This window comes from Rhinocladiella mackenziei (genome assembly GCF_000835555.1).
Source record: "Rhinocladiella mackenziei CBS 650.93 unplaced genomic scaffold supercont1.4, whole genome shotgun sequence".
Classification (NCBI taxonomy): Eukaryota; Fungi; Ascomycota; class Eurotiomycetes; order Chaetothyriales; family Herpotrichiellaceae; genus Rhinocladiella; species Rhinocladiella mackenziei.
The window spans coordinates 2,227,864-2,243,920 of NW_013550601.1; the positions used below are offsets into that span (position 1 = coordinate 2,227,864).

At 51.3% G+C, this 16,057-nt stretch overlaps 5 protein-coding genes across 5 annotated transcripts; 4 read left to right on the plus strand and 1 right to left on the minus strand.

The window, feature by feature from the left end:
* Positions 1–75: 75 nt before the first annotated feature.
* Positions 76–993, minus strand: Z518_05954 (uncharacterized protein; the record flags this gene model as incomplete). Its single annotated transcript, XM_013416764.1, has 1 exon — positions 76–993. The coding sequence occupies one exon, from the start codon at positions 991–993 to the stop codon at positions 76–78; it is 918 nt and encodes a 305-aa protein (XP_013272218.1).
* Positions 994–1,316: 323 nt separating this feature from the next.
* Positions 1,317–2,672, plus strand: Z518_05955 (methionine aminopeptidase 2-2; the record flags this gene model as incomplete). Its single annotated transcript, XM_013416765.1, has 1 exon — positions 1,317–2,672. One exon carries the CDS (start codon positions 1,317–1,319, stop codon positions 2,670–2,672), a length of 1,356 nt encoding a protein of 451 aa, XP_013272219.1.
* Positions 2,673–6,262: 3,590 nt separating this feature from the next.
* On the plus strand, positions 6,263–7,590 carry Z518_05956 (chorismate synthase; the record flags this gene model as incomplete). The annotated part of the gene is made up of 2 exons (XM_013416766.1): positions 6,263–6,659; positions 6,710–7,590. 2 exons carry the CDS (start codon positions 6,263–6,265, stop codon positions 7,588–7,590), a joined length of 1,278 nt encoding a protein of 425 aa, XP_013272220.1.
* Positions 7,591–8,597: 1,007 nt separating this feature from the next.
* On the plus strand, positions 8,598–11,741 carry Z518_05957 (uncharacterized protein; the record flags this gene model as incomplete). Its single annotated transcript, XM_013416767.1, has 1 exon — positions 8,598–11,741. One exon carries the CDS (start codon positions 8,598–8,600, stop codon positions 11,739–11,741), a length of 3,144 nt encoding a protein of 1,047 aa, XP_013272221.1.
* A 665-nt stretch (positions 11,742–12,406) lies between these two features.
* Z518_05958 (ribonucleoside-diphosphate reductase large chain) lies at positions 12,407–15,272 on the plus strand (the record flags this gene model as incomplete). Its single annotated transcript, XM_013416768.1, has 2 exons — positions 12,407–12,679; positions 12,735–15,272. The coding sequence occupies 2 exons, from the start codon at positions 12,407–12,409 to the stop codon at positions 15,270–15,272; spliced, it is 2,811 nt and encodes a 936-aa protein (XP_013272222.1).
* Between the last annotated feature and the right edge of the window lie 785 nt (positions 15,273–16,057).

Sequence of the window (16,057 nt, forward strand, 5' to 3'; positions counted from 1 at the left end):
TTCTATGTGTGACGCAAATCGGGCGCCTTCATCTGCACACATTGAGGTGAATGTACCATCCTTGTGGCCAGCCTTTTAGCCTTTGGTCCAATCATTTCGGGCCGCGTCTCGTCGACTGCCATCTCCTCTGGTAAGTCCGCCTCGAGGAGTGTTGGCCACTGAAACAATGAGGCTCCCCAACGACAGACTCAATACCAGGATGACCGAGACGAGGACAAATCTTCCCCAGAAATTGTCATCCATCTCCATTTCTGCTTGGGCTGCCGCTAATTCCCCCGCCCGCCTACTGGCACGCCTGTAGTCTTCGTGCGTCTGCGTTTTATATGTACTTCGGGGATCGAAGGCCGGATCGAATTTCCCTTCCTCCGTATACGCACCGGTATTGAATGTCCCCGCCATATGCGGATGAGGTCTAGCTCCTCCCTGACCTCCGCGTGCCTGGTTCATCGTGTTCGCGGTAGGTTTCCCATGTGCGTAGAACGATGGCGGTGGCCCTTTGAATGCGCTCCGTCGCTTGCTCAGTCCACTAGCTGGCCGAGAGCCCGCGTAGGTGCCTCCTCTATGCTGGTGGCTCGAGTGGGAGCCATGCATGTGCCCACCATGGCCGTGACGATGGGCCTGGTGCGAGCGCATCACGTCGCGGTCATAGCGTTTTCTCTTCTCCGGGTCTGCGAGCACGCTGTATGACTCGCTGATCTGCGCGAACCGTTTGCCCGCGTCCGGGTTGTTCGGATTGATGTCCGGGTGCGTCTCCTTTGAAAGCACGTAGAATTGCTTTTTCAGCTCAGCTTGTGTTGCGTGTGGTGCGATCTTGAGGATGTCGTAGTGGGTTTGTCGGCTATCGCGCCGGGAGAATGCTGCTGAGGTCTGTGAGAAGTGTCGCTCGCTTGAGCGATAGATTAGACATCTTATAGCAGGGTTGGGGGATGAAGTGGTGACGCGGAGAGATGATAGGTATAGGGTCGCGGAGATCGAGGCCGGGCGAAAGATCATGCCTCATGCTTGTGATTGTTCTGGGTCTGGTAGGTACGTAATAGAAAGAATAGTTCAATTGAGGGCTTGGAGAAAGATGAAGATAATGGGGGTGCGTGACGTCTTTCAATTTTGGTGATTGAAACTTGAGCCCATGATGGTCATCGCCCGCAATTTCCCCGAAGCCGGTCTCGCTGGTTCGCGTCAGGTGCCTGCGGTGACGGTGCGGAAAACGAATGCAGGGGAACCTCTGCCTGTCCTTTCTCAACCTTACATTCCAGCCTTACGTCTTTGATATTTTTCTGTTTGCTCCCTTCGAACCAGCAGTTCATATCTTCTATCGAATGGCTGCCAAAGCAGCAGACGAGCTCTCGAAGCTCGCACTAAATGGCACCGCCAATCAACCCAACCCACAAGTCAACGGCACAAACGGCGTTAATGGCCACTTATCAGATCAAGACGATTCGGATGACGACAAAGACGACGATGCCACTGCTGCCGCCAACAGGGCACACGACAACACTGCCAGCGGGACCGTAAAGAAGAAAAAGAAGAAGAAGCCCAAAAAGAAGAAGGCAGGCGGTGCAAAGGTTCAATCTGACCCGCCCCGTGTGCCTATCAGCCAACTCTTCCCTAATGGCACATACCCTGTTGGCGAAGAGGTGGAATACAAGAACGACAATGCCTATCGCACCACGAATGAGGAGAAACGCCATCTCGACCGCATGAACAATGACTTCCTCCAGGAATACCGCCAGGGCGCCGAGGTGCACCGCCAAGTCCGTAAATGGGTGCATGAGCACGTGAAGCCCGGCATGAGCTTGACGGAGATTGCAGAAGGGATTGAAGACGGGACTCGCGCTCTCACGGGCCATTGGGGCCTTGAAGAAGGAGACAATATCAAAGGCGGTGTGGGCTTCCCCACGGGTTTGAGCATCAATCACATTGCTGCACACTATACCCCCAACGCCGGGAACAAATGGATCCTAGGCGAGAAGGATGTGATGAAAGTTGATTTCGGAGTCCACGTCAACGGAAGAATTGTGGACTCGGCATTCACGATGGCGTTTGATCCAAAATACGACAATCTGCTTGCGGCGGTCAAGGACGCTACAAACACCGGGGTTCGGGAAGCCGGCATCGATGTGCGGGTCTGCGACATTGGCGCCGCAATTCAAGAGGCAATGGAGTCGTACGAAGTCGAGCTCGATGGCAAAACGTACCCTGTCAAAGCGATCAGGAATCTCAACGGGCACGACATCGTGCAGTACAGCATTCACGGTGGCAAATCCGTGCCCATCGTCAAGGGAGGCGATCAAACCAAGATGGAAGAAGGCGAGATCTTTGCCATCGAGACCTTCGGCTCCACCGGACGCGGCTACGTCGTCGATGACCTCGAGGTCTCGCATTACGCCATGCGCTCTGATCCTCCCAATGTACCATTACGTGTCCAGTCTGCGAGATCCCTTCTCAATGTGATCAAGAAGAACTTCGGCACCATTCCATTCTGCCGTCGCTACCTTGATCGTCTTGGCCAGGAGAAGTATTTGCTCGGCTTGAATAATTTGGTCAGCTCGGGCATTGTCGAGTCGTACCCGCCCCTTGTCGATGTCAAGGGCAGCTACACTGCTCAGTTCGAGCATACAATCTTGTTGAGGCCTACAGTTAAGGAGGTCATTAGCCGTGGTGATGATTATTAAGCGGTACATTGCTAAGGCGGCCAAGTCTGAAAGAAAGGGCACTGCGCAATCAGTCTTGGATTGCTCCACGTGAAGAAGAGCGTCAAGGTCCCCAAGAATCATTCATTGGGTATGCTGCATGACGCTCGAAGGTCTTGGATCATCGGCCAGCGAACGTGTTTTTTCCCCCAAGCTGTCGAAATGGAATTGAACGGAATGAAAAGCACGAAGGAAGATTATGAACTCCAACTCACAAAACGCCAGAAATTGGCGAAACTTTTCCTTATCCATTTACTGCTCGCTCTCACACTCGTGCTTTGTGACTGTTGTCACTACGGAATATATATGCTGTAACGTCCAAATTAAAAGTCTGATCCTGTCCGAGTCCACATCCGTATCCTGGAGACATCCGTATTTAATGCCATTACCTAGGACTTGATTCTCAGGGAGGGACTCGGTAATGTTTTGGAATTCGTTGATCAAATATGCTCGGGATGAAGATTCCGTTCTATTCCATCTTAACGAATATCCCGTGCTGAATACTCACCTCTTCAACTAATCTAAAGTCCATACCCAGAGCACATTTGATCTCACTATCCCAATCCCTTCCCGATCCCTGTAATTTTCAAACTTCCTTGACAATCCAACCTCAAACACCCGAACCATCTGGAACTTGAGACTGGCGATTTCACTGTGTGTGTTCTCACGCAGCCTGATGAACGCGTGGAGTATCGCTTTCCATACCAGGCTCGTCCCAGGTTTTGGTGGTATGCTTCTCCGAGGACAGAGAGCGCTGAAGCAGTGAAGGGAAGGGAAAAGTGTGGGAGGATTCGGGAGAGACGGTTGTGCCATCGAGACTGGAGGGGTTGCCTTCTGTGGCTGTCAATATGCGTCGAGGAGGCGCTCTCTCTCATTGTCATTGGCCAAGTTATATGCAGAATTGGTGATTTGAATCGTTCTTTTCCTCTACAGTGATTTCTCCAAGGCATCTTCTTCGCTCTCGACCGGTGGAGAAGTCACTGACTTGGTAACCCCACGAATGCTCCCAGTCTTGATCTCAAAGTTTCTGACCTGCTCGAAGATCAACGAGGCCAGATCCGGTATAATTATCTCATCCATAAACCCATGCCTCACAATGAGACGATGGCAGTGCGGTATCGCCAATCTTGAAACCGTATATTTGTCTTCAGGGAGAACTGATGGCGTCTTCAATGATCGGGGATGGAAGAAAAAGATGGCATCAGGCTTTGCGATGAGTTTTATCACAAGTTGGCTGAACACAATCGGGGTGGTGTCGCCTGCCTTGTCGAAATAGATTCCAAAGGATAAAGTATGCTGCGAGAATGGCGGCTAGTTTGGGGTAAACCAGGTATCATCAGGGACTTTGATCAACGATGATGATAGATAGACTCCGTCTAGACAGGCAATTGTAAGCCGGGGAAGGAACATATAGAGCGGCAAGAACGCGCCAGACGAAAAGCGCTGCAAGAAAAACCATGTAGGTACCGAAGAACGTAACAAACATGACGCAGACTCTGCGTAGACGTTAGTGATTACGATCAAAATCGAGAATACGGAGCGGTGTTACTTGTCGGCGCTTCCCACCGAAGTGGTCTGATTGTGTTAGCTTCTCGCCTATGGAAAGCTGGCGTCGACGTACGTTGTTATAGATAGTTAGGCACCAAGACCGTGCCCATCATGAGTAGCCAGCTCAACACTGGTATGTATAATTGTCCGTGGAAGTCCTTGGAGGTATGAACGGCTTTTATTTGAGGAACGTAAGAAAGTCTCATAATCTGCACTAGAAACTGACCGGATAATTTAACCAGGTCTTCAATCGACTGTGACAGGTTCCCTACCTGAGACGTAGCGGTAATGATCGCTTGTGAAGCAAACAATTGCTGCGAGAATTGCGACCGCTAGAGACGGGTATCAAATGTCTGGCGGGGCACAATTGAAAAAGGGGTTTGAGTATGCTGCTAGATGAACACTTATATACGCCGCCTGGTCGATGCAAGCGAGCAATAGACAAGGAAATACATAGCAAATCCAGCTGAGTTGAATGGCCTTCCTCCTAAAGGCTCCTAGGTCGGCAAATAATGCCTCGACACCGGTAAAAGCAAGGAGGACACTTCCCAGCATTATCCAGCCTTCTTCCTTGTTCGAATCAAAGTATCAAAAACGAGACCTGGATTAAAGGCTTTTGGGACAGCACAACCGAATCATCTCTATCAAGGATGTTTCGTGTGGGTCTCGGTTGGTGATGTTCAGCTAAACAGATCGTATTAGCATCGATCGCTCAGAAAGATGCATAAGCACATCAACGAAGCCCTGGTATTCAGGAGGGCCACGAAAGGCTGATGAGCAGACATGAAGTGGACTAGTTCCAATGTCACCATAGATGACGCTCAATCGATTGATATGAAAGCCACAGGAGCACTTTTTCCTGAAAGACATGCGTTGCTCAGCGAAAGAAGAACACAGGCAAAGCGACATGTCCTCGGATTTGTCTTGACTTGATATCTCCTGATCGTCGCGAGCCTGAATCCTCATTTTCAATGTCGACAGTCTTCACACTTCGTCTGTCCATGGAAGGAACGCTCGAAATAGCACGCATGTTGTAGATACCATCATCGAAGTCGGTGGAGGTCGTATTGGATCTGGTGGAGAGGGTGAACGGCTTCTTCGATACGGACAGTGGTCATATTGATGGTCTAGAGGATGTAGAGAGGAAAGAATAGGTGCGATCACAGGAAGCGGTTCTCGAGACGACAAAACTTGCATACTGCGCCTGTTCAACATTCTGAAGGCCTATGCCCCTGGACATGGGTAAGAAACAACGCATTGACATTGTATGGGATAATGATGAGATGGAATGTCGCTGTTGACACCATGGCACGGCCGTTGACTGCCTCAGGATGGGGAAAAGCAGGATTTGGGCAGACCAGGCCGGCCTGGATGAATTGCGAAGCATGTCAGGGACGGACAACGAGGGCGAAAATTTTTCCAGGCAAGGAAAAATAGGAGCTAGACTGAACTGTGTTCATGTGTCGGAGCCATCCGGAGAAAGCTTGAACATCAAAGCAATGGTCTGAATGAAGTTTAAACGCCCAGCGCGCCTTGGTCAGCGGGGATTCATGTTGAGTCCCAGGACACCGCTGATCAAGGACGAGAAATTGTCAGAAGACAAGGCATGTCGAAACTGCCGCTCTCGAAGTGTCGTCCTCGGTAGGTCGAGAGAAGAGAGTGACATAAGGAGGCTTCTGACTGCACATACGACGTTGAGATAGAGTCTGCAATCACGTGATAATAAGAACGTCGAGATGCTCTCGCTTCAATTTCCCGGGTGGGATTTATACCAAGTGTGCAAAACTTTCTCAGGAGATCAAGTGGTCCCCATTACTCATTTACTGCAACCTCAATCTGATTGGATTCTGCGCAAAAGCTCTGTAGATTAATCTGTGGTTTCCGTTGTGCATTGCGAAAACTCATTTCTAAGGTCTTGATTACCTGTCATCGTTCAAAAAGGGCCATATACTTGCTCAAGGTTCTGAGTCACCGCCAAACCGTTCGTTCCCATTTTGGTCGAACTTTTCCTGTTGAGAATTTCAATGTCGACCTTTGGCCGTTATTTTCGAGTCACCACTTATGGCGAATCTCATTGCCGTTCCGTCGGCTGCATTGTCGATGGCTGCCCTCCAGGCATGCAACTAACAGAGGACGATATACAGCCTCAGATGAGTCGCCGCAGACCTGGCCAATCTGCTCTGACCACCCCTAGAAATGAAAAGGACCGAGTAGAAATTCAATCCGGCACCGAGTTCGGCGTCACTCTGGGTACTCCTATTGGCCTCATAGTGCGGAATGAAGACCAAAGACCGAAGGATTACGGCGGAAAGACGATGGACCTATATCCTCGCCCAAGCCATGCAGACTTCACTTACCTGGAAAAATACGGGATCAAGGCAAGCAGTGGAGGAGGGAGGAGTAGTGCTCGAGAAACGATCGGTACGTTTTCCTCGGTATCGTGAGCCCGGATACTGACTCGATGTTAACAGGAAGAGTGGCGGCGGGGGCCATCGCCGAGAAGTATCTATCATTAGCACACGGTATCGAGATCGTGGCTTTCGTATCTTCCGTTGGCTCAGAGCACCTCTTTCCACCAACATCGACACACGCAAGCCCTGCAACAAACCCATCATTCCTCGCGTTAATCTCGAAAATAACCAGAAAAGAAGTGGATTCCTTTGTTCCGGTGAGGTGTCCCGATGCGGGCGCCACCGAGCGTATGACTAAGGTGATCGAGAAGTTTCGCGACACACAGGACAGTATTGGAGGCACTGTTACGTGTGTGATTCGAAATTGCCCCATTGGATTGGGTGAACCCTGCTTCGACAAACTTGAAGCTGAACTTGCACATGCTATGCTGAGCATCCCCGCCACGAAAGGCTTCGAGATTGGATCAGGTTTCCGCGGGTGTGAGATACCGGGTTCGATTCACAATGACCCCTTTATTGCGGCGCCAGGAGTAGCTCCGGGTCAGCGGGCGCCAAACCGAAAGTTAACGACTAAAACAAACAACTCGGGCGGCATCCAGGGTGGAATTTCCAACGGTCAAGATATTTACTTCCGAGTTGCATTCAAGCCTCCAGCAACAATTGGCCAGGCGCAACAGACGGCCACTTATGATGCAGAGGATGGGGTGTTGGAGGCCAAAGGTCGACATGATCCTTGTGTTGTACCAAGAGCAGTACCTATCGTGGAAGCAATGTCGGCGCTTGTCCTCATTGATGCACTCATGGCACAGCAAGCCAGGGAGTCCGCACGGAGCCTCTTGCCGCCGTTGACGTCAACATTGCCTGTGAAAGAGACTGGAGCCTCGACAACTTCAGGAAAAGCTGGAGAACTTTTGAATGGTGCTGCCAATGGACAAACGTAAATTGGCGATACCAGTCTCAGCAAATGTCTTGTACTTGGTACCAATTAGAATCTGTACACATTAGATGGCATGGGAGCTTGCAACCATTGTTGCAATGGAGTCGACGGATAGATCCAAAATATGTTCGAACTGCGCGCTTACCTGAGGAATAAACATTGTCGATGTGTTCCAGCCGTCTCTTCCCCTCCATCAGCTTTCTGGAAACGTCACCTTGGCCATTTCGGAACTCCATACCGAAGTTCTAGCACCCACGCCGTGGTTGGAGTCAAGCTGTGGCTAGTAAGGTGACTCAACCGGCAAATTAAATCTTGGGCAGAGCTCGGCAGGCGTATTTTATTTTGTACCATGCACCCCATCCCGCGATGCTCCTGTGTATTCTGAGACTGTCTTCCTCTTAACGGTAGAGTACTGTAATGCTAACCAGCGTCTGTTGCGAAGGCTCTGCGTGCATATCGATACCCAACAATCTCTTCAATCTGATGTTCTTCACGTGCCCAACGAAAGTAAATTAGTTCGTCGATCGTGTTTGCAGGCTTGGATCGCGTTCGCTTCTTGGCCAGCGGCCGTCCGCGTGTCTGAGTTTTGCGTTGGCCTGGCAACCGAAACTCCTGCAGATTGTTTTTGCCCGCGACTGATCCTCCGTGTGGCTAGAAGGCGTAACCCTCCTTGCAGTGGTTCGAAGACCATTGGACGCCATCAAAGAGTACGTCAAACTCGTCCTGCCATCTTTCGTCAAGAAACTCTGGATCCGATCTCGAGTTTGGGTGTGGCTAGCGTTTATTCTGCGTCTGTTTACCACTACCACCGCCACCACCACCAACTTGCCCCGCGACTATTGCGACTTCACGACCAACCTCTTGATGCCCTAGACCAGATTGAAATCTTTTTGAAGCCCCTTTCCGACAGCAAACAGGTCATCTTCCACCACGGAAAGCTGCAGATGGGGTGTTCACCGGGCCGATTCACAACTTGGAAGCCGACAATGACCTGAATCCGAACAACGAGATATGCTACCACGACTTCTCCTTCTCTCCGCAGGTCTCTTGACCTTGACGACACCCATCCTTGCACAATTGCCCTACAATCCCACCCGCATCATTCCAGCAAAAGGTGGCTCATACGCCTATCTCTTCTCCCCGCAGCCATCTTCCTTCCAGTTTTCCCTTCATCTGCTCGACACATCCGAGGAACTGAATAAGACATCTCCAAGGACAAAACTGTCCGACACCCTGCCCTTTCTCTCGGGTTCAACCTCCAAGGCTTTCATAACTCTCGCCGACCACGAAGGTATAACAGTGCTCGCTGGAGACTGTAAAGAGGCGACAAATGGCTTAGAACTCTGGAGGTTGACAACCGGCAATGATGGGAAGAACAGCACATGGTCTACGCTGCCCGTCACCGCGAGTGATGGCTCCCTGGGATCTAGGTACCTTGCAGCCGGGTTTACCTTCTCCCCGACAGCTTCAGTTCCAGATACTTCGTTGTACGTTTTTGGAGGGATGTGCCCTGATAGAGACTCTTCTGATGCTTCCAATTGGGTGTCGGGTGCCACTTATTCAAACACAATGCTTACCCTCACCCCGGACTCTCCGTCGGACGCCAGTTCACCATATCAATTGTCATTGACCGGGTCGAGAGCTCCACCCATTGCCGAGGCAGGATTGACCATAACACCCTTAGCACCAACCTTCTCCAATACCTCAGACAACAACGTATCACAGCAGCAGAATTTTGTCCTTCTCGGTGGCCATACTCAAAGTGCCTTTATCAACATGTCACAACTAGCTATATTTGCCTTGCCTCAGGCGTCTTGGGCTTTTGTGGGAGTATCCCAGTCCCGGGGGACTGGAGGCGGAAAAATAAAGTCTAGAGATGCAATCACTGTTGAGCCACGATCTGGCCATACTGCAATCTTGACCGAGGATGGATCCAAAGTTGTGGTGCTTGGAGGCTGGGTAGGTGACATCAATACTCCGGCACAGCCTCAGCTGGCTATACTGGAAGTTGCTCAGGAATACGGCGGCCGGGGCGATTGGACGTGGACCGTTCCCACTTCCACATCTAATCCTTTCACGTCTGGCGCTGGCATATATGGCCACGGCGTAGCTCTGCTGCCTGGCGGCGTCATGATGGTCACGGGAGGCTATCCCATCAGTTCATCTGGCTCGAAGCATAAACGAAAACTCTCCGATCAGATTTTTTTCCTGAACACGACAACTTTGGACTGGACCAGTACGTACGCGAACCCTTACCCCTCAGGCTCATCGTCAGATTCGGCCAGTGCAGAGTCGTCTTCTTCAGGACTGAAGACTTCCGAAAAGGCGGGTTTGGGCGCGGGCCTTGGTCTCGGCCTGGCAACCGCTGCTGGGGTGGCTATTGTCTGGATCTGGTATTCGCGTAAGCTTAGGGCGAGACGTGCTGTACGTGAGAAAGGGCTTCGAGAACTTGCTTTAGGGGCCGAACGCTATCATTCACCGGCACCCCTGGATGAAGATGATCCAAGATATTCTGGCATGCGGACTGCCAGCTGGGGTGCTGCCCAGGAACGCCAGATCGAGAGCTCGGGGCATCCTGACCCTTGGGCACCAATGGCTCCACCGGATCAGAACGGAAGGTCGCGTATGAACCCTGACGGTGGAGACAGCAACAATTCTCGGTATGCTGGAGGCACGGAGGTCTTGATGGAAATACCTAGTCCCACGAGGGGATTGAGAAAGAGCTTGAATTCTAGGCTTCCCATGGGATACGGACCCTTTAACCAGCATCCGCCAACTGGACCAGGCGCAGTCTTCCGCATCGATGAAGAGGATGAGGGGAGTCAAACAGGTTCTCTAAAGCGATCGAAAACTCCCAAGATCGCGGGCGACAGAAGCTCGGTCACGAGCGATCCCTTTAAAGATCCATCACCCGCGGCTGATGGTTCTCGGCACGAGGACGTGGCAGCTCAGCGTAAAAAGGAAGTGGAAGGTTGGGTTGAAGACTGGCAATCAGCAGCCGAGTCGATGAGCCTGTCAAGAAGTACGAGTCAAGCACACAGTCGAACATATTCTAACCTTTCACAATTTCGCTCCCAGGACGTCGTCGTGGGGGGATCAGGGCGCGGATCTCCAGAGAAGTCAGATCGCACGGGCAGCAACTTATCCGAAAGCAGTGTGATGAGCACTTCATCCTTTCAGAGATCCTTGACTGGTACGTTGTCGCGCAACATTTCACAGCGGAGCGCTAGCGCGGGACATGCACTCATTTCTAGCGCCGCGGCGGCCATGGGCCGGTTTGGATACACGCGACAAGGCCCAGTAGATCGTGAAACCAATCCGGGCCTCGCTCGAGCACCTTCCAATCGAAGTCTGTCTCTCAACGCTGACTCAGCTCGGCCTTCAAGTTCAAGAGATCGCACCGAGACATTCTCGTCTGCACGGAGTGATTGGGGTCCTTCAACGCCAGGGGAGGATCAAGCGCTTCTGAATCGAAATCGTCAGCGGCAACAATTCGCCGAACGGGACTACAGGACGCTTCCTGAAAGCCCCGGCAAGGAGAAATATGCTCGAACTGGCAGCTTGACGGGATCTGGTCGACGAGCGTTGAATCTATTCGAGAGCGCGAAGCGGGTCTTCACGGGAACCGGCGGTGTTGACGTTCAAGATCGCGTTGCCGCGTTTGAAAGCCATAGTGGTCAATCTAGTCCGACGAAGCGCGCTGGCCAGCCTGAGATGGCCGAGGCAGCTCCAAACAGAACCCTCAGCGCGGGAGCGTCGTTCTGGCGAGGCAAGAGAGGTGCCAAAGACTGGGACACCGATTTGTCTGGTCCAAGCGATGTTGGGTCGGCTTCGACAGTGCGAAGGAAACCTGTCCCCGGTCTGATCTTGAACGACAACACCGGAGCTCTTGATGACGACGAAGAGGACTGGGATGTAGAAACAGCTGTTCAGAGACGGGTGGTGCAAGTCATGTTTACAGTTCCGAAAGAAAAGCTGAGGGTGGTCAATGCTGATGCCTTGAGTCTGCTCAGCAGCAATCGAAGCGATGTTGATCATGAAGAAGATAAGGAGAGGGATCAGATCAAAAGGATGAGTAGTGTGAGGGAAGGGGATGAGGATAATGACCCTGATGACGAAACGACCAAGGGTAAAGGGAAAGAGAGGGAATATTGAGTGACCGTTCTGGACGATGGCCTGAGATAAGACCGTTCCAAGCTAGAGATTCTTGTACCTTTATGATATCGATGGGAAATCTTGAAAGGGTGGTCATCTTTGTTCGAGCGCAGGTGTTGATGAGATTCGGGATGGCCCAGCTAGGTGGATTTTGGACACCTCTGTCCGCAGCCTCGCATTTGTCCGGTCGTGTAGGTTTGTATGGTTAATAAGGTCTAGAAAGCATTGCAAATGGTTGGTCAGCACCGGTGGACGTTGCAAACGTAGTTATAAGGCGACGACGATCTCGACACCAGGAGCTGGTTTTGGTGGAGGATGTTGTCGAGGCTCACTCACCCGAGTCGCACGCCTCGACCCATCCATCGGTAATATTTGACTAATTAACGCCCGGATAAGACACGAAAACGCGTACTGTGGAGCGCGTCCACGGTGGGCTGCTATTTGAATGTTTTCTTTTCCTTGTCGTCCTTCGTTTCCTTCCCTACACAACAGTTGTGAAGTCGTACCTGCGTCTCTCTGGCGACCTCTCGTTACCTGTGTATACATAGGAGCAGGCTCGGTGGTCATCTTTGGCCTCCATTCCTCCCTTCTCCCAGTTGCCACTCAGACCCTCGCGACGACTGAATCACAACTACAAACCAGACCGCAGACTCCATACCACCAAGATGTTTGTCTTCAAGCGAGGTAAGATCCTTCCTCCAGTAGAGCATCGACAAGCTTTGTCATCTCACTTCCATCACGACGATGTCACTGACCGATTTTTTTTTCCCTTTCCTCCAGATGGACGCAAAGAACGCGTGCAATTCGACAAGATCACCGCCCGCGTCTCCAGATTATGCTATGGCCTCGACCCGGAACACGTTGATGCAGCAGCTATCACGCAGAAAGTGATTTCTGGTGTCTATCAAGGCGTGACCACCATTGAGCTCGACAATCTCGTCAGTATCACCGCGTGTCCGATCCCATTTCCGTCAACTGCTAACATCTTGCCAGGCCGCGGAGACGGCAGCATACATGACGGTTACCCATCCCGATTATGCCATCCTCGCAGCGCGTATCGCCGTGTCCAATCTCCACAAGCAGACTAAGAAACAATTCTCTTCGGTGGTGTCGGATCTCTACTACTATATCAACCCCAAGAACAAGAAGCACTCTCCTATGATCTCCCAGGAGACGTATGAATGTGTTATGAGACATGCTGATGAGCTGAACTCGGCCATCGTTTACGACCGAGACTTCAACTACCAATACTTCGGCTTCAAGACTTTGGAAAGATCATATCTGCTCAAGATTGGCAAACAAGTGGCCGAGAGACCGCAACACATGCTCATGCGTGTGGCAGTTGGCATCCATGGAGATGACATCGAGAAGGCGATAGAGACCTACAACCTCATGTCCCAGAAGTGCTTCACCCACGCCTCTCCAACTCTGTTCAATGCCGGCACTCCGCAACCTCAATTGTCCTCATGCTTCTTGGTCGACATGAAAGAGGACAGCATTGAGGGAATTTACGACACTCTCAAGACTTGTGCTATGATCTCCAAGACTGCTGGCGGTATTGGCCTCAACGCTCATTGCATTCGTGCTACTGGTTCCTATATTGCCGGGACCAACGGCACTTCCAATGGTCTCATTCCCATGCTTCGTGTCTTCAACAACACTGCCCGTTATGTGGACCAGGGTGGCAATAAGCGTCCCGGTGCCTTTGCCATCTATCTGGAGCCATGGCACGCGGATGTCTTCGATTGGCTGAACCTGAGAAAGAACCACGGAAAGGAAGAGGTTCGCGCCCGTGACTTGTTTTATGCACTTTGGACTCCGGATCTATTCATGAGACGTATCGAGAAGAACCAAGACTGGACTCTGTTCTGTCCTCATGAGGCACCGGGCCTTGCTGATGTCTATGGCGAGGAATTCGATGCCCTCTATGAACAGTATGAGAAAGAGGGACGAGGTCGTCAGACGGTCAAGGCCCAGAAGTTGTGGTATGCGATCCTAGAAGCACAGACCGAGACTGGGACTCCTTATATGCTTTACAAGGATGCCTGCAACAAGAAGAGCAACCAGAAGAACCTGGGGACAATCCGGAGCTCCAATCTGTGCACGGAAATTGTCGAGTACAGTGCCCCAGATGAGATCGCTGTCTGCAATCTCGCCTCTCTGGCTCTTCCAACCTTCGTCGATCAAGCCCGAGGTGAATATGACTTTGGCCGTCTTCATGAAGTTACCCAAGTCGTCACTCGAAACTTGAACAAGATCATCGATATCAACTACTACCCTGTGCCCGAAGCCAGGAAGAGCAACTTCCGACACCGACCTGTTGGTCTTGGTGTTCAGGGTCTTGCAGATGCCTTCCTTGCTTTGCGTCTTCCTTTCGACTCTCCAGAGGCCCGTCAACTCAACATCCAAATTTTCGAAACCATCTACCATGCAGCTCTGACTGCGTCATGCGAACTCGCCAAGGAACAAGGTCCCTATGAGACCTATGAGGGCAGCCCGGTCTCACAAGGTATCCTTCAGTATGATATGTGGAATGTTACTCCTTCAGATCTATGGGATTGGGATGCATTGAAAGCTGAGATTGCTAAACATGGTGTTCGCAACTCTCTCCTTGTTGCCCCTATGCCTACTGCATCCACCTCTCAAATCTTGGGCAACAACGAATGCTTCGAGCCATACACGTCCAACATCTACTCCCGTCGTGTGTTGGCTGGTGAATTCCAAGTCGTCAATCCCTGGCTCTTGAAGGATTTGGTTGACCTTGGTCTCTGGTCCGACAACATGAAGAACAGAATCATTGCGGAAGGCGGCTCCATTCAGAACATCCCCAACATCCCTGCTGACATCAAAGCTCTATACAAGACGGTCTGGGAAATCAGCCAACGCGCCGTCCTCCAGATGGCTGCTGACCGTGGTGCTTTCATTGATCAATCCCAATCTCTCAACATCCATCTCAAGGAGCCCACTATGGGCAAGATCACATCCATGCACTTCGCTGGCTGGAAGATGGGGCTGAAGACTGGAATGTACTACCTCCGTACTATGGCTGCTACAGCCCCTATTCAATTCACCGTCGACCAGGAACAACTCAAAGTTGCTGATACCAATGTAGCTCGTGAGCGAAGCATGCCCAAGAAACGCACCTCGCTCGGCTATGGCCAGGGCTACAACTCTATTCCTCGACCCATGTATGCCTCAAAGACCTCTAATTTCAACGGAGGTGGATCCGCAACCTCGCTCAATGGTATCCCAACACCTACATCCAACCCTCCTTCATCTAGCGAGGATAAGCAATTCCAACTCGCCCACAAGCTGGCCAAGACTCATCTCACCGAGGGTTCCAGCAGCTCTGAACCCAGCCCCAAGGTCCTCCCAACAGACCCGGTTGGCACCCCCGATGTGGACGAGAGTCTTGAGAGCAGGGAACAATCCAAAGCCCAGCAGGATGAAGATAAGGAGAGCGATTCCGGGGAACGCGAAGGCGACATCTACGCACAGAAAGTTCTTGCTTGTAAGTCCCCTCCCTTCTGATTGATTTCCCATTGGTTTGCATTCTTTGAGACTGACGAGTTGCGAATGAACAGGCTCGATCGAGAACAAGGACGCCTGCGTCATGTGCAGTGGTTAAACTCTTCTGCCACTCCGCACCAAAGTTGAACCCCTGACGGGACCAAGTCCGTACCACGTACTGGTATTCAGACAAGAACACAGGCTCTCCCGTCTCTGCTCTGGCCACCTGTTCATCTACTTATCTCGCGTCCCCTTGACCCAAGCTTGGAAACACTGGCTAAAGCACATAAATGAGGAGTATACAGTGACGATTGAAGTAGCTGAGAAGAAATGGATATGGAGATGCTTTGCATGCATAGGAAATTTGAGCTTGTTTGAGATGGCATTGATTGCGATTGCGCCCTGCCATGGAAATGGAAATGGAAATAGTGGTGCCTGATTGTCATGGTTGTTTGTTTCGGATCCTGATCCCGTCGAGTCGATAACGCATACAGTAATGAGTCTTCAGTCAATCAATCGAAGTCGCGTTGTTTCTCTTGATCTTGCGTTGTTCTCTCTACTCGTCATTTTTATATGAAAGCGTCAAGGGCACGGTACCCCGCGTCAGGATGTGAGACATACACAAAACTCGCAGAATTATTGATTGGGCATCAAGTAGTGTAGTAGTATATCAACGTATCGAGCACGTAGTGATGACTACTAGCGGTAATGATAATCTAACATGGGGATACTCTACGTCTGACTCTACTCTCTCTTCAATGATTTCTTCATGAGCTCTTCCCATTGCTCCCCACAGATACTTTCGG